This window comes from Podarcis bocagei (assembly GCF_964188305.1).
Source record: "Podarcis bocagei genome assembly, chromosome: 7".
Taxonomy (NCBI): Eukaryota; Metazoa; Chordata; class Lepidosauria; order Squamata; family Lacertidae; genus Podarcis; species Podarcis bocagei.
In genome coordinates this window covers 5,343,972-5,365,157 of record NC_138132.1, presented here as the reverse complement: position 1 = coordinate 5,365,157, position 21,186 = coordinate 5,343,972, and the positions used below count along the sequence as shown (strand labels likewise).

The 21,186-nt window shown below is 47.1% G+C and overlaps 1 protein-coding gene across 1 annotated transcript in view; it reads right to left on the bottom strand.

Annotated features, from left to right (window-relative positions):
• Positions 1–21,186, bottom strand: part of NUMBL (NUMB like endocytic adaptor protein) — a 41,871-nt gene that overhangs the window by 9,462 nt on the left and 11,223 nt on the right. Inside the window, exons 2-6 of the mRNA XM_081200488.1 lie at positions 16,115–16,257; positions 13,711–13,785; positions 10,534–10,608; positions 10,107–10,247; positions 8,351–8,555 (exon numbers count right to left, since the gene is read on the bottom strand). Of these exons, the coding sequence (XP_081056614.1) occupies positions 8,351–8,555; positions 10,107–10,247; positions 10,534–10,608; positions 13,711–13,785; positions 16,115–16,240 (622 nt within the window). The 5' untranslated portion in view covers positions 16,241–16,257. The remainder of the gene's footprint in view (positions 1–8,350; positions 8,556–10,106; positions 10,248–10,533; positions 10,609–13,710; positions 13,786–16,114; positions 16,258–21,186) is intronic.

Below are 21,186 nucleotides of genomic sequence, written 5' to 3'. Positions count from 1 at the left end.
AGACCGACTCAGGCGGGGATTTCTTCTCAGCGGAGAATCCCGAGCTTCTCGGAGGAAAATAGGGGTTCCGCAGGGCGCAGCGGACCCCTGAAAAGTATCTGGAGGGCGTGCAGATACACTGGTTCCCGTGGGGCCGAAATCGCGGACCTCCCGGCCGTCAGGTAACTCCGAATTCGGAGCGAGGAGTACGGCGGGGGAAGAAGCGGGCTGAGGGAAGCCATAGCTCCCTCCGAGAAAAGCGAAGCCCCGAGCCTGAAGGACAAGCGCTGGATTCTCAAAAAAAAGAAATTCGAACGCAAATAAGGGGGGTACAAATTGGACGTGCATTAAGATAATTCGAACAAGAAGGAAGTCAAAAGGGAGCGCAACTTTTTATCTGGAATCATAGCGGACGCAGAGATCTAAGCAAAGCGGAGCAAAACGTAAGTGTCGCTAGCGGTCAAATTTCTCTTCCCTCGGAAACTTTCTAGAAAGCCTGAAACTAAGTAACTGCGATAAAAGAAAGTAGAGGGGAGCAAAAAGACACTTTAAGGCTGAATAGGTGTCTGTTTCTCCAGTTCGCAGTACAAAAAAGGGACAAGAAGGACCGGAGGTTTCACTCTTAAAGTTTTCTGCAACGAAGGACTACATTGTAACAGAGACTCCATTGTCTTAAAGTCTCCATTCCTTCTCCGGCGGCCGAGTGCCAGGAGGGGGAAGCAGGAGAAAGGGGCCATCTCCTGGCTCGCTACTAGTACGCTACCTTCACTTAAACTAAAACTAAGGATCTCTAAACACTCAAATACGTATAAAACGGCCGGTATTCAGAATTTCCAATTCCGAAGTGGGGAAAAACTTTTCTTCTCGTCGATTTTCTTCTTTTTTCCTCTTCACTCCTTTGTTCCTCCCCCACCCCCTGAACCTTCGGATGTTGGGCGATAGCCTCCGGTGGCTGGGTGAGAAATTACAACTTGTTTTTCTTCTTGGAAACTATTATTTGTTTTTTCTTGGAAATTTACAATCTGTTTTCTGTTTCACTGAACCTTAACGAGACACTACATATTCGACTTTAACCCACGGTTTTCCCCACTAGTCCGAGTATTTAAGGGATTTAGCCCAATTGGGGGCAAGAAGATTAAGAAAGTGTGCAGACACGTAGACATGGATTACGTTATGGATTAGCCTAAACGGTGGCAAGAAGAACCTAGTTTAAAGAGTGTGGGGACTCTTTTTTCTTCACCTTTTCATTTTTTTTTTTTTTATTTTTTCTTTTTTGTTCCTGGGTTCACAGTCACCGGTTCTAATCATCAATATATATACTTGGTGGATTAGCCTAAATGGTGGCATGAAGAAAGGACTTTGATTACTTTGATTACTGAGATTGTTCATAAAACATAACTGTACCAGGTCTAAAAACAGGTTTAAAATACTCTGACTGTTGTACTTAAGGGGCAGCTGCGACTGCACTAGGGGAAGAATATTTGATATCTTTTTTTTTCTGTTTGTTTTTTTTTATTCTTGCTTGTTATTATTGAAGGTGGTTTAAATAGTAGGGTGGTGTGGAGTAAGGGAGCTAAATAAGACCAAATTGTGTGAAATGTCGCACACACAGAAAAAAGGTGGCGAGGGGGGGACTCCGGGAGAAAGAAAGAGTTCTAAACAAGACTCAGATTTCAGAGCTGAAATTTTAAAAATGTTTGGTGAAATTAGGCAGAGTGAAAAGAACCTAGAAACAAAAATGGAACAAATGGATGCTAAGATCGGGAAACTGGATAAGAAGATGGATGAGACGGTAAATGAATTGAAAGGACAAATTAAGGAAGTTTCTAAGAGAACCCAGGCGTTAGAAGAAGGAATGAAAAGGACCAAAACGGAAATGAGGGAACTGAAACGGGAAGAAGACAAATTCAGGGTGGGGCTCATGGAAACCAACAAAACGCAAGAAGAAATGTGGGACGCCATCTCCATGAATGAACTCCGACAACGGGAAGTTAACCTAAGGCTGAGAGGGATACCAGAATCTCCCAACGAGAATATCAGACAAAAATTAATTACAGAATTAGCTCAATGGTTAGAACTCCAAGAAGTGGAAGTGGCAAACACAATTCAGAATGCCTTCAGAATGAAGGTAAAAACGACTAAAGCGAAGAAATACCCTGGAGACTGTCTAATAACTTTTAAAGATAGGGACATGAGAAACCGGGTCCTGGGAAAAAATAGGGAAAAGAGACTGTCCATAGACGGTTGCTACACAATCATATTTAAAGACATCCCAATCAGATTGTTAAAGAGGAGAGATCCCTATAAACCATTGGCTCAAATGCTTAAAAAGAACAGCATAGAATTTAAATGGGAATTTCCGGAAGGGATCTCCTTCATGTATAAGAATAAGAGACATCGACTGACCAGCCCAGGGGAGATAGGCAAGTTCCAGAGAAAATACAAAGAATTAACTGCAGAGGAAGAAGAAGAAGCTAAAGGAGCAACAGGAGGGGTAGAGGAAGGGACGAAAAACGGAGGGCAAAGGGAGGAAGAGGAGGAGGACGAGGAGAGTGAGGAGGATGAGGAAGAAAGACTGTAACAGCCTAAGAAAACTCTTTGAATAATTTGTAACACTATGGCTCTAAAAATTTGGAATTGGAATGTTAACGGACTGAACGATAAGAAGAAACGAAATAAGGTGGAACAACTGCTAAAAAAGAAGAACTTAGACATAATTTGCATGCAGGAGACACATGTCGCAAAGAGACACAGAAGAATTCTGATCAATAAGAGACTCGGAAATGAATTTATATCCTCAGATAAAGAAAAAAAGAGGGGAGTGATACTATACGTAAAGAGTAAGATTGAGGCCCAACAAATTTTTAAGGATGAGGACGGAAGAATCATGGCAATTCAAATTATTTGGCAAGGTGAGACAATAATAGTAGTCGGGATCTATGCGCCTAATGGAAACAAGACTGATTTCTTTAAGAATTTGGAAGAAAAGCTGCTGGAGTTCGCGGACCAGAAGATAATTTTGATGGGAGATATGAACGGTGTGGTGTCTTCAGAAATGGACAGACTGAGAAACAACGGAGCGAAAGAAGGGAAATTACCAAAAACCTTCTTTGAAATGGTTAAAAACTGTAATTTAACAGACATCTGGAGGTTAAGGCACCCACTAGAAAAACAGTTTACCTTCTATTCGGAACCAAATCAGTCAATGTCGAGAATTGACCAAATCTGGATCTCAAACGAACTAACGCCAAGAATCCTTCAAGTGGAAATACAACCGAGAGTTATCTCAGACCATAGTCCCATTAAAGTGGAAATCAAAGGCTTCGAAGAAAGAACATTCAGATGGAGATTGAATGACTATCTTCTGGACGATCAAAGGGTCGTCCAGGAGGCACAGAAGAAATTGAAAGAATACTTTGAAGATAATTGTAACAAAGGAACGAAAGTATGCACAGTCTGGGACGCAAAAAAGGCAGTAATGAGAGGCTTCTTTATTCAACAGAACTCGATCAAAAAGAAAAACAGAGAGAAAGAAAAGAAAGAAATTTTAAAACAAATTATGGAAAATGAACAAAAGCTGATTAAGAAACCAAACAATGAAAGAATTAAACAAAGTATCAAGGCTCTTCAAACTCAATTCGCAATGATGATAAACAAGGAGGTGGAATGGAACATTAAAAAATTGAAACAAAGGAACTTCGAATTTGCAAATAAATCAGGAAAATGGCTCGCGTGGCAGACTAAAAAAAGGAAAGAGCAAAATACAATAAACAAAATTGTAGTGGAAGGAGATGAGATAACTAACCCTAAAGATATTAGGAAAGGCTTCTTGGATTTCTACAGACAATTGTATAAAAGAAAAGAGAAGAATAACAGGAGAAAAATAGAGAGATACTTAAAAGAGAAGGAGGTGCAAAAGATCCCGACGGAAGCACAAGAAAGGCTGAACAACCCAATTGATACAATAGAATTGATGGCGGCGATTAAAAAACTGAAAAATGGTAAAGCCCCAGGACCGGATGGCTTCACAGCAAGATATTACAAAGAATTGGGTACAACCCTATCGCAATCATTGAGAGAGGTAATGAACACCATATTAAAGAAGAGGGAAATCCCAGAGACGTGGAAGGAAGCATTTATAATTTTAATTCCGAAAGAAGAAGCGGATTTAACTCAAGTAAAGAACTACCGACCAATTTCTCTACTAAACACGGACTATAAATTGTTTGCAGGAATAATGGCAGAAAGATTAAAAAAGGTTCTACAAGAAATTATACACGAAGACCAGGCGGGCTTCCTTCCAGGCAGGCAGATGCGAGATAATGTGAGAAATGTCATAAACATCTTAGAATATCTGGCCACCAGGATTGAGAAGCAAGCAATGCTGATGTTCGTGGATGCCGAAAAAGCATTCGACAACGTGTCATGGGATTTTATGCTTAAAAATATCGAACAGAGGGAAATGGGGAATGACTTTCTCAATGGGATAAAGGCAATCTACACGGAGCAAAGGGCGAAGTTAATAGTGAATAATGTGATCACGGAAGAGATAAAGATCTCCAAAGGCACTAGACAGGGATGCCCATTGTCACCACTGCTGTTCATCATGGTCCTAGAGGTGCTATTGGATTCAATTAGGAAGAAGGAAAGTATAAAGGGGGTCGCAGTAGGCCATAACCAATATAAAGTTAAAGCCTTTGCCGACGATTTAGTCTTGTTGGCGGAGGAACCGTTGGAAACCGCAACAGAGATACTGGAAGAAATTGAAAAATTTGGAGAGGTGGCAGGCTTTATAATAAACAGGAAGAAAACCAAAATTATAGCTAAAAACATGGAAAAAACAGGGATGGAAGCATTGCAACAAAAAACGGGTATAGAAATCGCCAAAAAAGTGAAATACTTGGGAATATGGTTAACGCCAAAGAACATTGATCTGTTCCAAAATAACTATGTATCGGTGTGGAAGGGAATTAAGAAAGATTTGGAAATATGGAATAGGCTAAAATTGTCTTTCTGGGGAAGAATTTCAATGATTAAAATGTTAGTACTACCGAAGATGCTGTTTCTTTTCCAGATGTTACCAATTTTAAAAGGAGTGGCGAATTTCAAAGAATGGCAAAAAACGATCTCTAGATACATCTGGCAGGGCAAAAAGCCGAGAATTAAGTATAAACTATTAATAGATGTAAAAGAAAGAGGAGGCTTTGCCCTGCCAGATCTGAAGATATACTACGAGGCATCGTGTCTTTGCTGGCTGAAGGAGTGGATAAAATTAAAAAATACAAAGCTCCTAGATTTGGAAGGATTCGATGCCAGGTCTGGTTGGCACGCGCATCTTTGGAAAGAAAGGAAAAAAGGCTACGGTCCATTTGGAAATCATATCTTTCGCAGATCGTTATTGGAAGTTTGGGACAGATACAAAAATATATTGGAAACAGGGGTTCCACATTGGCTATCCCCGTTAGAGGCCATGGGAGTAAAGAAAATTAACATGAGAAGCGATTGGGCCACCTATGCAGATTTGGTGGTGAAGGAAGAGGGCAAGTGGAGGTTAAAACCATATGAACAAGTGAAAAAATATGTCTATGATTGGTTGCACTACCGCCAAGTAAATGAAATGTTTAAAAAGGAAGAGAAAGAAAAAGGGTATAAAGAAAAAGACTCAAAGTTTCAAACAGAAATTGTGAATAAGGACTGCAAAATAATCTCTAAAATGTACAAAATTCTGTTGGAATGGCACACAATGGATGAGGAGGTGAAAGTAGTTATGATTCAGTGGGCCAAAGATCTAGGTTACAACATAGATTTGGATGATTGGCAAAAAATATGGAATGAGAACTTGAAGTTTACCGCATGTGTAACACTAAAAGAAAACACAATGAAGATGGTTTACAGGTGGTATATGACACCAGTAAAACTATCAAAAATGTACAAGACCTGTAACAAGTGTTGGAGATGCAGAGAGAAAGTAGGTACATTCATGCATATGTGGTGGGACTGCAGGAAAGTAAGGGGGTTCTGGGAGCTGATACACAACGAATTAAAGAAAATGCTAAAATATAGCTTTGGTAGGAAACCAGAAACCTTCTTGCTGGGGATAACAAGAAGGGATATAAGTAGGAGAGACAGCAAACTGTTTCAATATGCGATCACCGCAGCAAGAATATTGCTAGCTCAAAGGTGGAAACAGGAAGAGGTCCCGAACTTGGAAGAATGGAGGTCAAAATTAACTGAGTATGCAGAACTGGACAAGTTAACGGGTAAAATTAGATATCAAAAAGACCACAGATTCTTTGAGGACTGGGGGAAATTTACAGAGTATTTGGAAAATATATGTGAGGAGGGTACAACGCTAGTGTGTCTCAAAGAAGCTTTGTGAAAAATAGGGAATATTACCAGAAGGCAAGTAAGATCAGAAATATAAAACACAATGGGAATATTATAACAAAGGAATGTGAGGTTCAGATTAGTACTACGAATGATTGCTAGAGAAGTTGTGGGAGGTCCAAATAAGACAAATTATGTGATATGTAAATGGATATGTTTGGTGTTTTTTTAATGGAAAACCTTAATAAAAAATTTAAAGGCAAAAAAAAAAAAGAAATATTACCTCAGGTTAAGAACTTTGCTTCAGGATGAGAACAGAAATCGTGCTCCGGCAGCGAGGCGGCAGCAGGAGGCCCCATTAGCTAAAGTGGTGCTTCAGGTTAAGAACAGTTTCAGGTTAAGTACGGACCTCTGGAACGAATTAAGTACTTAACCCGAGGTACCACTGTATAAGCATTCAAAACACACAGGCCAGTTGCTTCACCAGGCATCCTGGGTCATAAAGATAGAAGGTCGCTTTGATGTAGTTTAATCTATAGATAGATCTTAAGGGCCAGGAAGAGATGGTAAATACTGCCATCGTTCCTCTCTTGTTTACTGCTGTTTATGACTTCCGGGGTTTCCTAAAAGCATTCCTCCTCAATTCCTATTTTATTTACTTTGAACTACTATGCATGCGGGTGGCGCTGTGGGTTAAACCACAGAGGCTAGGACTTGCCGATCAGAAGGTCGGCGGTTCAAATCCCTGTGACGGGGTGAGCTCCCGTTGCTCGGTCCCTGCTCCGGCCAACCTAGCAGTTCGGAAGCACGTCAAAGTGCAAGTAGATAAATAGGTACCGCTCCGGCGGGAAGGTGAACGGCGTTTCCGTGTGCTGCTCTGGTTCGCCAGAAGCGGCTTAATCAAGCTGGCCACATGTCCCGGAAGCTGGACGCCAGCTCCCTCAGCCAGTAAAGCGAGATGAGCGCTGCAACCCCAGAGTCGGCCACGACTGGACCTAATGGTCAGGGGTCCCATTACCTTTTTACTATGCATGCTCAAATTAGCTCTTTGTCGTTTAACTTTGTCCCCATGTGGGTTTTTTCTGAAATACTCAGAGGAAATCTGATTGGTTCTTACGAATACTGTGTAAAAAGTTCTTTTGTGAATAAAACGACCTGGGCCGAGGGGTGGACAGGAATTATTATTACCGTATTTTTTGCTCTATAAGATGCACCAGACCACAAGACGCACCTAGTTTTTGGAGGAGGAAAACAAGAAAAAAATAAATCTGAATCTCAGAAGCCAGAACAGCAAGAGGGATTGCTGTGCAGCGAAAGAAGCAATCCCTCTTGCCGTTCTGGCTTCTGGGATAGCTGCGCCGCCTGCATTCGCTCCATAAGATGCACACACATTTCCCCTTGCTTTTTAGGAGGGAAAAAGTGAGTGTTATAGACCAAAAAATACGGTATACGCATCCCTCCCAGAGTCTTGCTGGTCAAGCCTCGTGTGTATTTTATTAATCAGAGTCCAATCCTTCCTTGCTTTGGGAACGCTACATCTCCTAAGACTGGTACTTGTGCCATGAACCTGAAGGTTGGGCAGATAAAAGAGAAGGCTTTTTCGCCCAGAGTTAAACTGCGGAACTCCCTCCCACAAGAAGCAGGAATGGCTTTGAAAGAGGATCGGACAAAGTCACGGAGTAGAGAGGCCTATCAAGGGCTCTGCTCTACCTCTACAGTTGGAGGCAGTAAAAGCTTCTGAATGCCAATTGCTGGAAACCAAAGGAGGGGAGAGGGCCTTGGGTTCGAATCCTGCTCGCAAGGTTTCTCATAATGGGCATTTGGTTGGGCCCTGTGGGAGCAGGAGGCTGGATTCGATGGGACATGGGCCTGATCCAGCAAGCCAGGCTCGTCTGATACTCTTATGGAACCTCCAGCTGCAGGGGCAGTCTATTTCGATTCCTCAGTTGTTTGGGCTATTTGGCCAGTGTGAGATGATGATGCTGGACCAGATGGGCCTGATCCTGGTCGTCTGCTCTTAGCACCCAAAGTCCGGGGTTTTTACCTTTCTTCCTGTCCTGCGGGGGCCTTGCTCCCAAGGGTCGGCTGGCAGAGGTAGGGGGTCCCGGCAGGCGGAAGGAGCCCTCGCGGGCGAAGCTGGTGCGGGTGGCGTCGAAGGAGGCCGTGACGCCACACTCCTTCTCCCGCTTCTGCTTGCGCTCCAGGCAAGCGGCAAAGGCACATCCCACGGCGTGGCTCAGGCGCTCTCCCTGCAAGGGGGGAGAGGCGGACGAGGCTGTCAGAGCAGCCCAGAGGGAAGGCCGGGGGTGGGCGGCCCTCGCACCGGCTGAGGAGGAAGATGGGCCCCTGCGCCCTGCGCACCACGCCAAATGCTGGTCGGGGGATAACCTGCGGAACTCCCTGCCACAAGGTGCGGCAGCAGCCACTCACTTAAGGTGGCTTTGAGAAAGGGCTAGGCAGATTTATGGGACGTTTGCTGAATAACACTTGTCGCCCTCCTTACAACCACCCTGTGAGGTAGGTTGGGATGAGAGAGATGGCGACTCTCTGCGTTAAAGGCCTGATCCTTTCCACCCAATGACAAGAGGGGTCCCAAAGGGGAAAGGAACCCCACGGCATCCGCACAGCTCTAGGGTTGCCAGCAGGTACTTTGAGGGTGCCAAGGGGCAGCGAAGTGATTTTTGAGGCTTTGCCCGTTGCAGGAGGACATCCAGAGCAGCATCTATGGTTCTGGTGGTGCCGGTCAGGGGGAGAGTGGCAGCGGTGGTGCAGTGGTTAGAGTGCCAGACTGGGATCAGGGTTCGAATCCCTCCATCCAACCACGAAGCTCATGGAGTGACCTTGGGGGCCGGTCCCTGCCTCTTGGGCTGACCTACCTCACGGGGCTGTTGTGGGGATTAAATGAGGAAGGGAATGAACCATATACATTATTATTATTATTATTATTATTATTATTATTATTATTATTTTCATTATTGCTGCTGCTGCAGGGAGCTGTATTAGAACACTTGGGATTCCTTCCAAATCTCAAATTCTATGATTCTGTGATTATTATTGTTGCTATCATTTATTAAGTTTATATTCCGCCCTTTACCCAAGGACCACAACCTAAAAATGCAAAGTGAGAACACAAAATGCATAATGAAGCGAGAACAAAGGCAAACCACACCGTGAGCCCCATGGTGGAAAAGGTGGGGTACCAATGCAAAAAAAATCAGAAACCATTAAGAGCATAGCTGTCAATTTACAGATTTGAAAATAAGGGACCAGCAGCCAAAATAAGGGATTTTTCCAGAGCACAGGTATGTTCAACTTCTGAGCCCCTCCGAGCCAAAGGCAGAAAGCCCAGCCAGCAGCCAAACGAAGCCTCAAGCGGTGGTTCCCACAGTGCAGCGACCCGGCAAAGGGGATGCAGCAAGGAAAACCACTGTCACCTCTCCGCTGGGAAGCGCTGAGCAAAGGCGAGACCCCAGGCAATGCGGCCAATTTGATTGGCACAAGGCATGCAAGCTCCACCCCCCCAGTCATTCTTAGACTCCTTATTGGGTGAGCAACGCAGCCAAGCAACACAGTTGGAGCCTCCCTCCTCCCTGGCCGGCAGGGAGGGAGGGAGGGAGGGAGAGGAGCTGGTTCCTTTGAAACCCGGGAAATTTAAGGGACATCATCAATAAGGGACAGCAGCGGGACATGGCGCTGGGATAAGGGACTTTCCCGCCAAATAAGGGACGGTTGACAGCTATGGTTAAGAGCTCCATATGCACAGATCTGCAACGTCCGTGTGCCCCCCTGGCGCCACCCACCGAGTCCTTCAGCGCCAGGAAGCAGTGGCAGATCCAGCGCCGCGTGGTTCCGTCCCGGCAGATGTAGGAAAAGGCCTTGTCGAAGTTGCGGTCTGGGGCGCAGAAGGAGACCTTCTCAATCGTCTGGTCCACAATCAGATCCTGGCGGGAGGGGAAAGGGAAAGGGCAGGCGTGACACTGCGGAAGGGAGAGCTTGCATCGTGTGAGCGGAAGCTGCCCTCTGCGCACGCCCAGAGGCTGCTGTTCCCCGAGGCCAAAGCTCCTCCATGTCGCCGCTTTGACGCTGGAGCGCAAGGAGCCCTCTGGCCAATGGAAAGCAGCTTCCGGGGCTCCGCCGTGGCTCTCCCGGGAAGCCACAAAGAGCATCACTCGAACCCAGAACCGTCCGTATCCAGAGCAGGCACTCTGAGCTGCAGCAACTTCGTACCTTGGTTTTGTCGTCCACAACTCTAAGGCCATCCGCCGAGACCCAAAGCACCGACTTCACCGATTTGCGGCCGCTCTGTTGGGAGGGGGCAATGAGAGGGAGGGCAGGAATGTTAACAGAATTTCACTTTGCCAGTCTTGCTACAGACCCATGGGCTCTCTGGTTTTCTTTCAGGGTGAAGTGAGGACAGAATGAATTTCTTTGCTTCTGCGCTCCTGGGTTTTGGAGATGGCACCGGTTGTTGCAACCAGGCCGCTGCGCCCAAGCAGGGGTCACAGTCTCCCCCCCACCCACAAGGTTGTTCTGGACGACAATTACCAGCAGCCTCAGCCAGCGGGGTAGAAGGTCAGGGCCAAAGGGAGGAGCGGTTGGCAACATCTGGAGGGCACCAGATGTTGGGGAATGGGCGATGCACATCAACATGTCTGTCCTTCTGATCCCAAGGTAGCAAACAGCTCCTTCCCCCCTGGTTGAGAACACATTCAAGGGCAAAACTAGTCTGTCCCCCATAGAATGCATGAAAAGGCCCTTTGGGTATACACTGGTACCTTGGTTCTCAAATGCCTTGGTTCTCAAACTCCGAAAACCCAGAAGTAAATGTTCCGGTTTTCAAACGTTTTGCAGAAGCCAAACATCCGATGCGGCTGTCGGCTATTGTTTCCAGGGCACCTGCACCAATCAGTAGCTGTGCCTTGGTTTTTGGACATTTCAAAAGTCAAATGGACTTCCAGAACTGATTAAAGTTTGGGGCCTTTGTTTTGCTATTTATTTCGTGTTTCTGTTTTGGAAGCTTTTTTGATCCATTTGTTTTTGTGACTGTTCAGCTACTGATTGGTTGATTGTGTGACTGCGGAAATCAGTGCAGGTAAGAACAAAATTAATTTTAATTTTTATCATCTACAATACTGTCTTATAGTACAGTACATTGATTATTGCTTTCATATTATGGATCAATGGTCTCCTTAGAATGTTAAATTGCTGTTTTAGGGGTTGTTTTTAAAAGTCTGGAACGGATTAATCCGTTTTGCATTACTTTCTATGGGAAAGCACGCCTTGGTTTTGGAACACTTTGGTTTTGGAATGGACTTGCGAAACGGATTAAGTTTGGGAATCAAGGTACCACTGTACATTTATGGGGGGAGTCAGAGAGGGAGAGAGGAAGGGTTTGAAACAGAATGGAGGCGTTAAAACACAAAGCATTGGGTTTAAAAAGAAGTCAGTTGGCTTGACTCTGCTTAGAAGGCATCTCTCCCAATTTAAAAATTGCTCCACTTTTGAAAATTAAAATACAGTAAAATGCTTGTTAATCGGACACTGGTGGCGCTGTGGTCTAAACCACTGAGCCTAGGGCTTGCCGATCGGAAGGTCGGCGGTTCGAATCCCCGTGACGGGGTGAGCTCCCGTTGCTCGGTCCCCGCTCCTGCCAACCTAGCAGTTTGAAAGCACGTCAAAGTGCAAGTAGATAAATAGGTACCGCTCCGGCGGGAAGGTAAACGGCGTTTCCGTGCGCTGCTCTGGTTCGCCAGAAGCGGCTTAGCCATGCTGGCCACACGACCCGGAAAAACTGTCTGCGGACAAACGCCAGCTCCCTCGGCCAGTAAAGTGAGATGAGCGCCGCAGCCCCAGAGTCGTCCGTGACTGGACTGTCAAGCGTCCTTTACCTTTACCTTTTTAAAATGCTTGTTGCTTTGTTATTACTTTTTTAAAGCTGCAGGGGGCAGCAGAGGCCTTGCACCACCATCACTTTCAGGCTGCCTCCATAACCCCCAACCTCTCTCTCCCTTCTTCAAGAATGCTATGGTCCTTTTCGTCCTCATCTAATCCCCACAACCACGCAAGGAAGGTTAGTCTGAGAGGCAGGGACTGGGCTCCCAAGGTGAGTTTCCGAGTGGGGGATTCGAACCCTGGTCTCCCAGGTCCTTGTCTGACACTAACCACTACGCGTCGCTGCCTCTACATTTCGGAAGATTTAACTAATGTTAAAGCTCATCTGCTCAACTGACTCTGGTTTCGTTAGCTCTGTATTAATCGTTTCGATGAATGATTTTTGAGGTTTTCTGAATGACTAAGACTGTACTGAATTGCAAAAATCATTTCAATGAATCGGTTGCTGCTTGCTGCATTTATATGTTATTGTGTTCGATGGCACAGTGATTGCAATGTTGGCTGTTTTTTCAATGCTTTTATGATCATCGGAAGCCACTCTGAGCGCAACATTTGCTGCTGGAAGGGTAGGATAGAAATATAAAATCAGAGCAAAATTCAACCTTCTAATTAATGAGGGCATTGAAGTCTCCCCAACCCTGGCCAACTCTCCGTACAGAATGACAAGGAGGGCAAACTCTGCTTTCTAGTTATAGGTAAAGGTAAAGGGACCCCTGACCATTAGGTCCAGTCGTGGCCGACTCTGGGGTTGTGGCGCTCATCACGCTTTACTGGCCGAGGGAGCCGGGATACAGCTTCCGGGTCATGTGGCCAGCATGACTAAGCCGCTTCTGGTGAACCAGAGCAGCGCACGGAAACGCCGTTTACCTTCCCGCCGGAGCGGTACCTATTTATCTACTTGCACTTTGATGTGCTTTCGAACTGCTAGGTTGGCAGGAGCAGGGACCGAGCAACGGGAGCTCACCCCGTCACGGGGATTTGAACCGCTGACCTTCTGATCGGCAAGTCCTAGGCTCTGTGGTTTAACCCACAGCGCCACCTGCGCCCCACTTTCTAGTTAGAAGCCTTCAAATTGCAAAAATTATAAACATGCACCAAGCTAATTTTTAAAGATTCTCCCTGTCTCCCTGTTTTTTTTAATTTCCCTTTTGACCATCTGCTTGACGTGACGCTGAGTCATTTGGCAACGCCGTTAGGCAACATCACAGATCTGCTGGGACCCTTTCGGCGCAAAAGCTCCTGCTTCCCAGGCCAGTGACCCCCCACCCACCCCCACGAAACACACATAAGCCATTCCCCACATTGCACGGGGGTTGGACTAGAGGACCTCTGGGGGTCCCAACTCCACGATTCCGCGTCCCAGGGCAGAGAGGTCCTACCAGAGCAGCCAGTGCCCTGCTCCACACATAGGTTGCCCTCCGGCCTCTTCTCTGCCCCCTCCCCATGCGTTTCCTGGAGAGAAACCAGACCCTGGCCCACACCCCCTACAAGACCCCCCCCCCAGCAACTCACCGCTTTCAGCTTCTTCACGGCTTCTTCACAAACGTGCATTCCCCGAGACTCCGCCACTTCGGCATGACCCAGGTACTACGGGGGGCAAGGACAGGGGTCAAGGTATAAAGCTCTTTAAACTTGGGAACAGTTCACCCGCGAAATCGTCTCCCCCCCCCACATGCGACCCCCTCGGATCGGCAGAGCTGGCCCTGTTACAGGGGCCACACGAAATCTGCTCCATGTTTCTAAAAAATCATTTTTTTCGTCTGGTGGAACCTACACTTTGGAACTCCCTGCCACTTGATAACAAGCTGCCTAGAGCGGCTGGGGCAAACCACTCAGATAAGCGGGATGCTAATAAACAAACAACAACAATAATAATAACAGCAGTGGTGCCTTTACTGTACTCCTGTCAGCACCTGCTTAAACCCATTTTTGTTTAGACAACCTGCAGAGGTTGATGAGAGCTTTGAATTCGAAACCTGCGGGACCAGAGATTCTCAGAAGACTGGAGTAAATTTATGGACTATTTGAAAAGGAATTGTGATGAACATATTACGCTAGTAGGTTTGCAAGGAGTTTTGTAAGGTGAATTATTTGAAATATTGCAAAAAAGACAATGAGGAGAATTATTAGTTAAAGATAATTAAAGGTAATATGAAATTAAGAAATGCATAATAAGTGATAAGAATGGAAAGTCATCAGAGGTGTTGACGGAAGTCCAAAAATTATTGTATAAAATGAGAAGTTTTGTTGTATGAATGATAATTAATATATTAAAAACTAATAAAAACGTATATATATATAAAAGAAGAGAGCTTCAATCTGCTTTTAGTCTAAGGGTATTTAAAACTTTTAAAAAGTCTTAGTTATTCATCCTTCTTACTGATACTTCTATCTCTTTATTCTTCTCTTTTCTTTTCGCAAACCGCTCCATTTTTTCAAAACAATCAAGCAGCGTAAAAATTTATGAAATAAATAAAGAAGCGAGGCTCCTGCTTCCTGCTCTGAACACCCCCCCCCACTCTAGTCAAAAGACGGATGTGAGCATCACCCCCCACCCCAAATAATATCCATGATGGATGTTTGGATAACGGAGCTCCCACCCGCTTTGAAAACCAAGCCCTGGCAATTCACAGTGGAGGAATGGGCACTCTGCACATGCTCAGAGGCACACTTCTTTATATTCCCCTCCCCAAGCGCACACACGCGCGCGCACGCGCACACACACACGCACACACACACACACACACACACACACACACACACACACACACATATGTTCCTAGAGCAGAGTCCAGACAGCTGGACTCACCTCCCTGCCCATCACTCAGGATCGCCACTGATATTCCCATTTCACAGATAGGAAAGGCGATGGGTTTGGCAGAGAGCCTGGGCAGTTGCTCTCAGGAAATCCCGGGCTGAGCTGGGATCCGGACCCGGCAAAGCGATGAAAGATCCCCAAAGGACCTGAAACCATTCCAAGACCAGGAAAGCTTGGCTACAGAAGTTCATGCACGGGTTTCTTCAAGACTGGACTGCCACAGCACCCTCTCTGTGGGGCTTCCCTTGCGCCTGATCTGGAAGCTGCAGGCAGAATGCTGCAGCACGATTGCTGACGGGAGCAAGTCCCTGTCACCAACGTCAAAGCATTGCTACCCAGAGATCCACGCTGGTTCCCGATTTGCCACAGGGCCAAATTCAAAGGGTAACTATTAGTACGTGATCCTGAGTGCGGCAGCGCAGCCCTGTGGAACTCCCTGCCTCTTGATATACCATACAATTTGCAGTGCTTGGCAAAAAAACAAAACAAAACCTGGAGTACCAGGCGGAATGGAAGAAATTTAAAGACTATTTAACCAAATATGCTAAGATAATCTAAATAGAAATATTTGCGAGCACCAGACTGGCCTAGGATTTAAATAAGTGAGGTTATAGAATAGTATGTCTAAAGTGAAAATGAAAAGAAAGAAAGATGTTAATTGCCTAAGTAAATTTTATGGGAAAATAGTTTTGGAAAACTGTTGCAATGATATACATTGAAACTCAGCTTGGGGGAGTCGAGGAAGTTATCCAACAATGTAAAGAAAAGTGGAATTATTACATATAAGATTTTTGTTTGTTTATAAATATGGAAAATCAATAAAAAAAATGGGGGGTACCACCAAAAAGCCTTCCCGAGACTTGTGTGAGTTTTGATCCGTTTTCCATCCATTGCCCAATTTTACCTTCCGAATATTTCAAGGAGTTACCGGTATTTGTACGGATCGTGTTTCATTCTTCCTGTAAGCGGCTTTGGAGCTGTCGCGCCTTTAAAACAAGCGGCGTATAGATCTCACGAAATAAGGTAAAATAAAGGCACCCCCCCTCCCTCTGCTCCCTCCAACTCCACCCCCCCCCCGGTGCCCATCGCCAGACTCACCCGCACTGGGAAACTACATCGCCCCTTCCGGACGGCTTCCTCATCGGCCTGCCACTGGTGGGGGCGACTGGCCTCCGGGACGTAGGCGGGCTTCTTGCGCCTCAGGCTTTGCCGCAGCTTGTTCATCGCTGACCCCCCCGGGCCTGCAAAGGGGGCAGGGAGGGAAAAGGCCGGGCTCAGCATCCCTCAGGACCCCAAAGGAGAGGGGGAGGCAGGACTCACAGCAGGGAGGGCTGCCAGGATGACCCCAGGATGCAGCTCACCAAAATCTCAGAAGACCCAGAAGCCTCTGGCAGAGCAAGGGTTAATAACCCCGGGGGTCTCCCAGTCTCACTGGGAGTGAAACACAGCAAGGTGTTTATATAATATCATATCTTCTCCAAAAACGTCTCCTGGAAGAAACTTCCAATCCTTCTCGTTGTACTTTTTTATACAGTGGTACCTCGGGTTACATACGCTTCAGGTTACAGACTCCACTAACCCAGAAACAGTGCTTCAGGTTAAGAACTTTGCTTCAGGATGAGAACAGAAATCGTGCAGTGGCAGTGGGAGGCCCCATTAGCTAAAGTGGTGCTTCAGGTTAAGAACAGCTTCAGGTTAAGAACGGACCTCCGGAACGAATTACGGTAAATACTTAACCTGAGGTACCACTGTATTGTCTTCATTGTATCGCACAGTTTGTTTTATAGCCTTTTCTGTTTATTCCTCCAAGATATTTATTCCATTTGTTTGTTATACACAAGTATCATTCAATTCTGCTGTGATAATATCATTATAAATAACTGGCTTTTTAACTGATATTCTTTTGTTGCCGTTAATTCTTTTATGCTCCTTATTTTTATTTTCTTTATCTCTTTCTTTTTTTCGTTTTCGCGTTTAACTTTGCTGTAACCATTTGTAAGATGGTATTTTAAATTAATAAAGAAGATATTTTTTAAAAAAGAAACACAGCGGGGGGGGGCGGCGTTTTGCCTCCCCCCTCCCTTTTGGCAAGGATTTACTGGGAGGCGAATCTCCAGCAAATTTCACATCCTCAAGATCAAAGGAGCTTCAGGGAGCCGGGGCTTTTATAACCATCTCTGAGGAGACACACAAACACCCTTGATCTTGCCTTGGCTGATTTAACTGGGACGCCTCAATTGCAGGCCGAGGAAAGAAAAAGAAAACACACACACAAACACACAGAGTCCTTGCAGCCTAGACAGGAGCTGCTAGGGGGAGACCTAAGACCCTGGAAGACCCAGGGATGCACAGACAGAGGCCAGGGGATGGTTAGAAACTCAGGTATATAAGCCAGGTGAGTTCTTAAATCAGGGTTTCCAGACGCCAAAACGGAACGGCTGGTTGCCATTTGGCTCGAAAGCTGAAATTTTCAATATGACATTCTGGGTTCCTGAAATTCGTTCTGAAGGTGCAGACAAAGTATCACGGACAGAATTCGACAGGACGTGTCGCTGGTGTGAGAAAACAGTCCAGATCGTCGAATTTTGCACCAGGCAGGCATCTCTAGATAGTGGAAATGTCAGGTGACAGACATCCTGGCACCTGGGCATCCACACTTGGTGGCAGAAAGTGGCTGGTAAAAGTAAAGGGACCCCTGACCATTAGGTCCAGTCGTGGCCGATTCTGGGGTTGCGGCGCTCATCTCGCTTTATTGGCTGAGGGAACCGGCGTACAGCTTCCGGGTCATGTGGCCAGCAGGACTAAGCTGCTTCTGGCGAACCAGAGCAGCGCACGGAAATGCCGTTTACCTTCCCGCCGGAGCGGTACCTATTTATCTACTTGCACTTTGATGTGCTTTCAAACTGCTCGGTTGGCAGGAGCAGCGACCGAGCAACGGGAGCTCACCCCGTTGCGGGGATTCGAACCGCCAACCTTCTGATCGGCAAGTCCTAGGCTCTGCGGATTAACCCACAGCGCCACCCACATCCCAAGTGGCTGGTAGCCAGGTGCAAAATGTGCCCGACAAATTTCAAACACAGGCGGAAAGGCACTTCCCACGTGCTCAGGAGCAGTCTCGCAAGGCAAAGTCCTAGCACTTAACTCCTGAGGTGCTTAAATAAGCCCCCTGACACAGTTGAGCATTAAACCTGCAAATGGTACAACATAGCAGCAGTGGCGTAGTGTGGGGGGTGCGGGGGGGCCGGCCGCACCGGGCGCAACATCTGGGGGTTAGGGTTAGGGGGCGCAAATCCACGGGTTAGGGGGCGCAAATCCACGGGTTAGGGGGCACAAATTACTTGCCTTGCCCCGGGTGCTGACAACCCACGCTACGCCACTGCATAGCAGGACCCCCACCCCACCTGCTCCTTTGCAGGGGGAGGGGAAAATGGTTGCCCCTTTTCCTCCTGGAGGGGCCTCTGCAGACAGCACATTTCTTCCTGCAGCAAGGCTGCCAAGCGCACAGGAGCCCCACCAAAGAGGAGAAGTGGCCGTCTTTGCAGCGAAAGGGGCTGGGTGCCACCAGCTGCTCCCCCCTGACCCGGCCCAAGGCCAGGAGGTCAAAGCTACTTAGCCATCGCCTGGGGAGGGGTCAGCTCCTGCCCCACATTCTCCACAAAGGGCTCCAAGCCGCAGCCTGCATCCCCTGGGGTGGATCGAGGGTAGGATTTCTTGGGGGGCGGGGGGCGGAGAGGCCATGAAGCCAAAAAGAGCCATCACCCAGGAGCATAGCTGTCAACTTTTCCCTTTTCTTGCGAGGAATCCTATTCGGAATAAGGGAATTTCCCTTAAAAAATGGGAAACGTTGACAGCTATGCTCAGGAGTTGAGCAAGAGGCCTTGGATAGAAGGACAGCTGGAACAGGCCCAAGGAGGCTCCTCTGGCCCAGCAACCTCTTCTCCCAGGGGCCTCAGAGGGAAACCCACGCGCAGGATCCGTGCACAAGAGTTCTCTCCCCTCCTGCAGTTTCCAGAAACTGGGATTCAGAAGCATCGTTCCATGAATTTGTCTAGTCCTACCGTATTTTTCGCTCCATAAGACACACTTTTTTCTTCCTAAAAAGTAAGGGGAAATGTCTGTGTGTCTTATGGAGCGAATGTATGGTCCCTGGAGCCAAATTGCCCAGGGGCAAAAAGCAGATCATGCTCTTTTTTTTGTGTGAAAGAGGGAAGTGGGCGTTGAAACAAAGCCGCCGATAGCTGGCTGATCGGGGAGAGAGATAAGGGACGCTAGAGATAAAGGAGGCTGCCTGGGAGGGGGGAGGTAAAGACAGCAAACTTGCAAAGAGAGGAGACAGGGAAGACTAAAGCAATGAGGAGAGAAATTAGAAGAAAAGGAGGAGCAAAAAACTGCTCCAGCTAAGGAAAAGACACTAAGGGGAAAGACACTAAGAGGGAAGGGAGTATTGAAAGGAAACAGCTGATCGGTGGGATCAGAAGAGAGATAAGGGATGCTAGGGAAGGCTGCCTGGGAGGGGGGAGGTAAACGCCCATGGATCCTCAGGATTTTTGCATTGGGCCACCCCAAATTCACCATCAGATCACATAGCATGTCCATGGCTACAGCCTGCACCAAAAAAATCACGCACCCACTGTTACCTGGGGCCGCAACGGCGCACAAATGTGGTTACAAAGCACGGATCTGCATGGATCCTCAGGATTTTTGCATTGGGTCACCCCAAATTCACCATCAGATCACATGTCTGTGGCCACAGCATGAACCACAAAAATCATACATCCACTGTTTCATTCAGAATATATTTTTTCTTGTTTTCCTCCTCTAAAATCTAGGTGCGTCTTATGGTCGGGTGCGTCTTATAGAGTGAAAAAATACGGTATTTTAAAGTGACCCATGTTGGCGGCCATCTCTGCCTCCTGTGGCAAGGAGTTCCACCGTTTGCACTGCATGAAGAAGGAGAGAGAGAGGGGAAAAAACTTTTCTCTTTCCCCTTTATCTCACTTGCTTTTTTCTCCAAGCGCTGCAACATTCCCTGGCCACCCGCTGCAAGTTCACAGATCTCAGCCAGCTCAAGTTGTTGGAGCATCTGCTGCTGCCCAGAGGGATGCCAAATCCGATGGGGTTGGAACTCCCGTTTTGAATGACGGAATCCTAGAGCTGGAAAGGGAGCCCTGGGTCATCTAGTCCAACCCGCTGCAATGAAGGAAAATGCATCCACACGGGGATCAAACCCATAGCCTATGCGTCATCACCGTGCCCTTACCAACTCTGCTAACTGCCAAGGCTCCTTCCCAGGTCATGGAATTGTGGTCAGGAGCTGTCGCCTCCCCCTCTAGCAGGAATCCCTGCAATTCACAGAATTGAGGAGTTGGAAAGGACCCCATGGGGTCATCCAGCCCAACCCCAACAACAGAGGGAAACCGCGGATCCTCATTCTTACTCTTGCACTGCAGAGGAAGTTCGCAGAGACCCCTCTGCCTGCTGCACCAGCCTCTCTGCAGCTTGCGGACACCTCCCTCCCTCCCTCCCCACGGTGCCCGCCACCCCACGGCTCCTCTCATCTCACAGATGGCCCCGGCCAGCTGTTAAAGGCACCCCCCCACCAAAATAGCCAGACGAGGACAACAGAAGAGGACAAGCAGGAGTGGGGGGGGGGGGAGATGGAGTGTTCTCTTTTGTGTGACGCGTGTGCCCCACACAATGGCCACAAAGCCAATCTTTCCCCCCCAACCCCCACCAGACGGCCGGCTGTGGAGACACACAAAAGGGGTACAGACAGTGGGCTGGTACAGCCCCCCCCCGTAACTCTGACCCCTCTTGTGCTGATGGGGGGTGCGCCGAGGAGCAGAGAAGATGGAGACCCCCAAGCAGATTCTACAGGGAATTCCATTTAGCATTTGTTTAAAAACCCGAGGCATTTTTGTAGGGAAAGACCTGCCAAAAAAGCTGAAAAACATCTTCATGTATGCGACAACGGCAGCGAGAGTTCTGGTAGCACCGGGATGGAAGACTGAAGAAACATCAACTAAAGAATCGCGGTAAGGAAAAATTGACGGACTATGCAGAACTGGCAAAACGGACATATAAGCTACGGGACAAGGATAACTGTGACTTGAAAGGCGAATGGAAACCCTTTACAAAGTATCTGAAGATGCAACAAAGCGAACTGGACT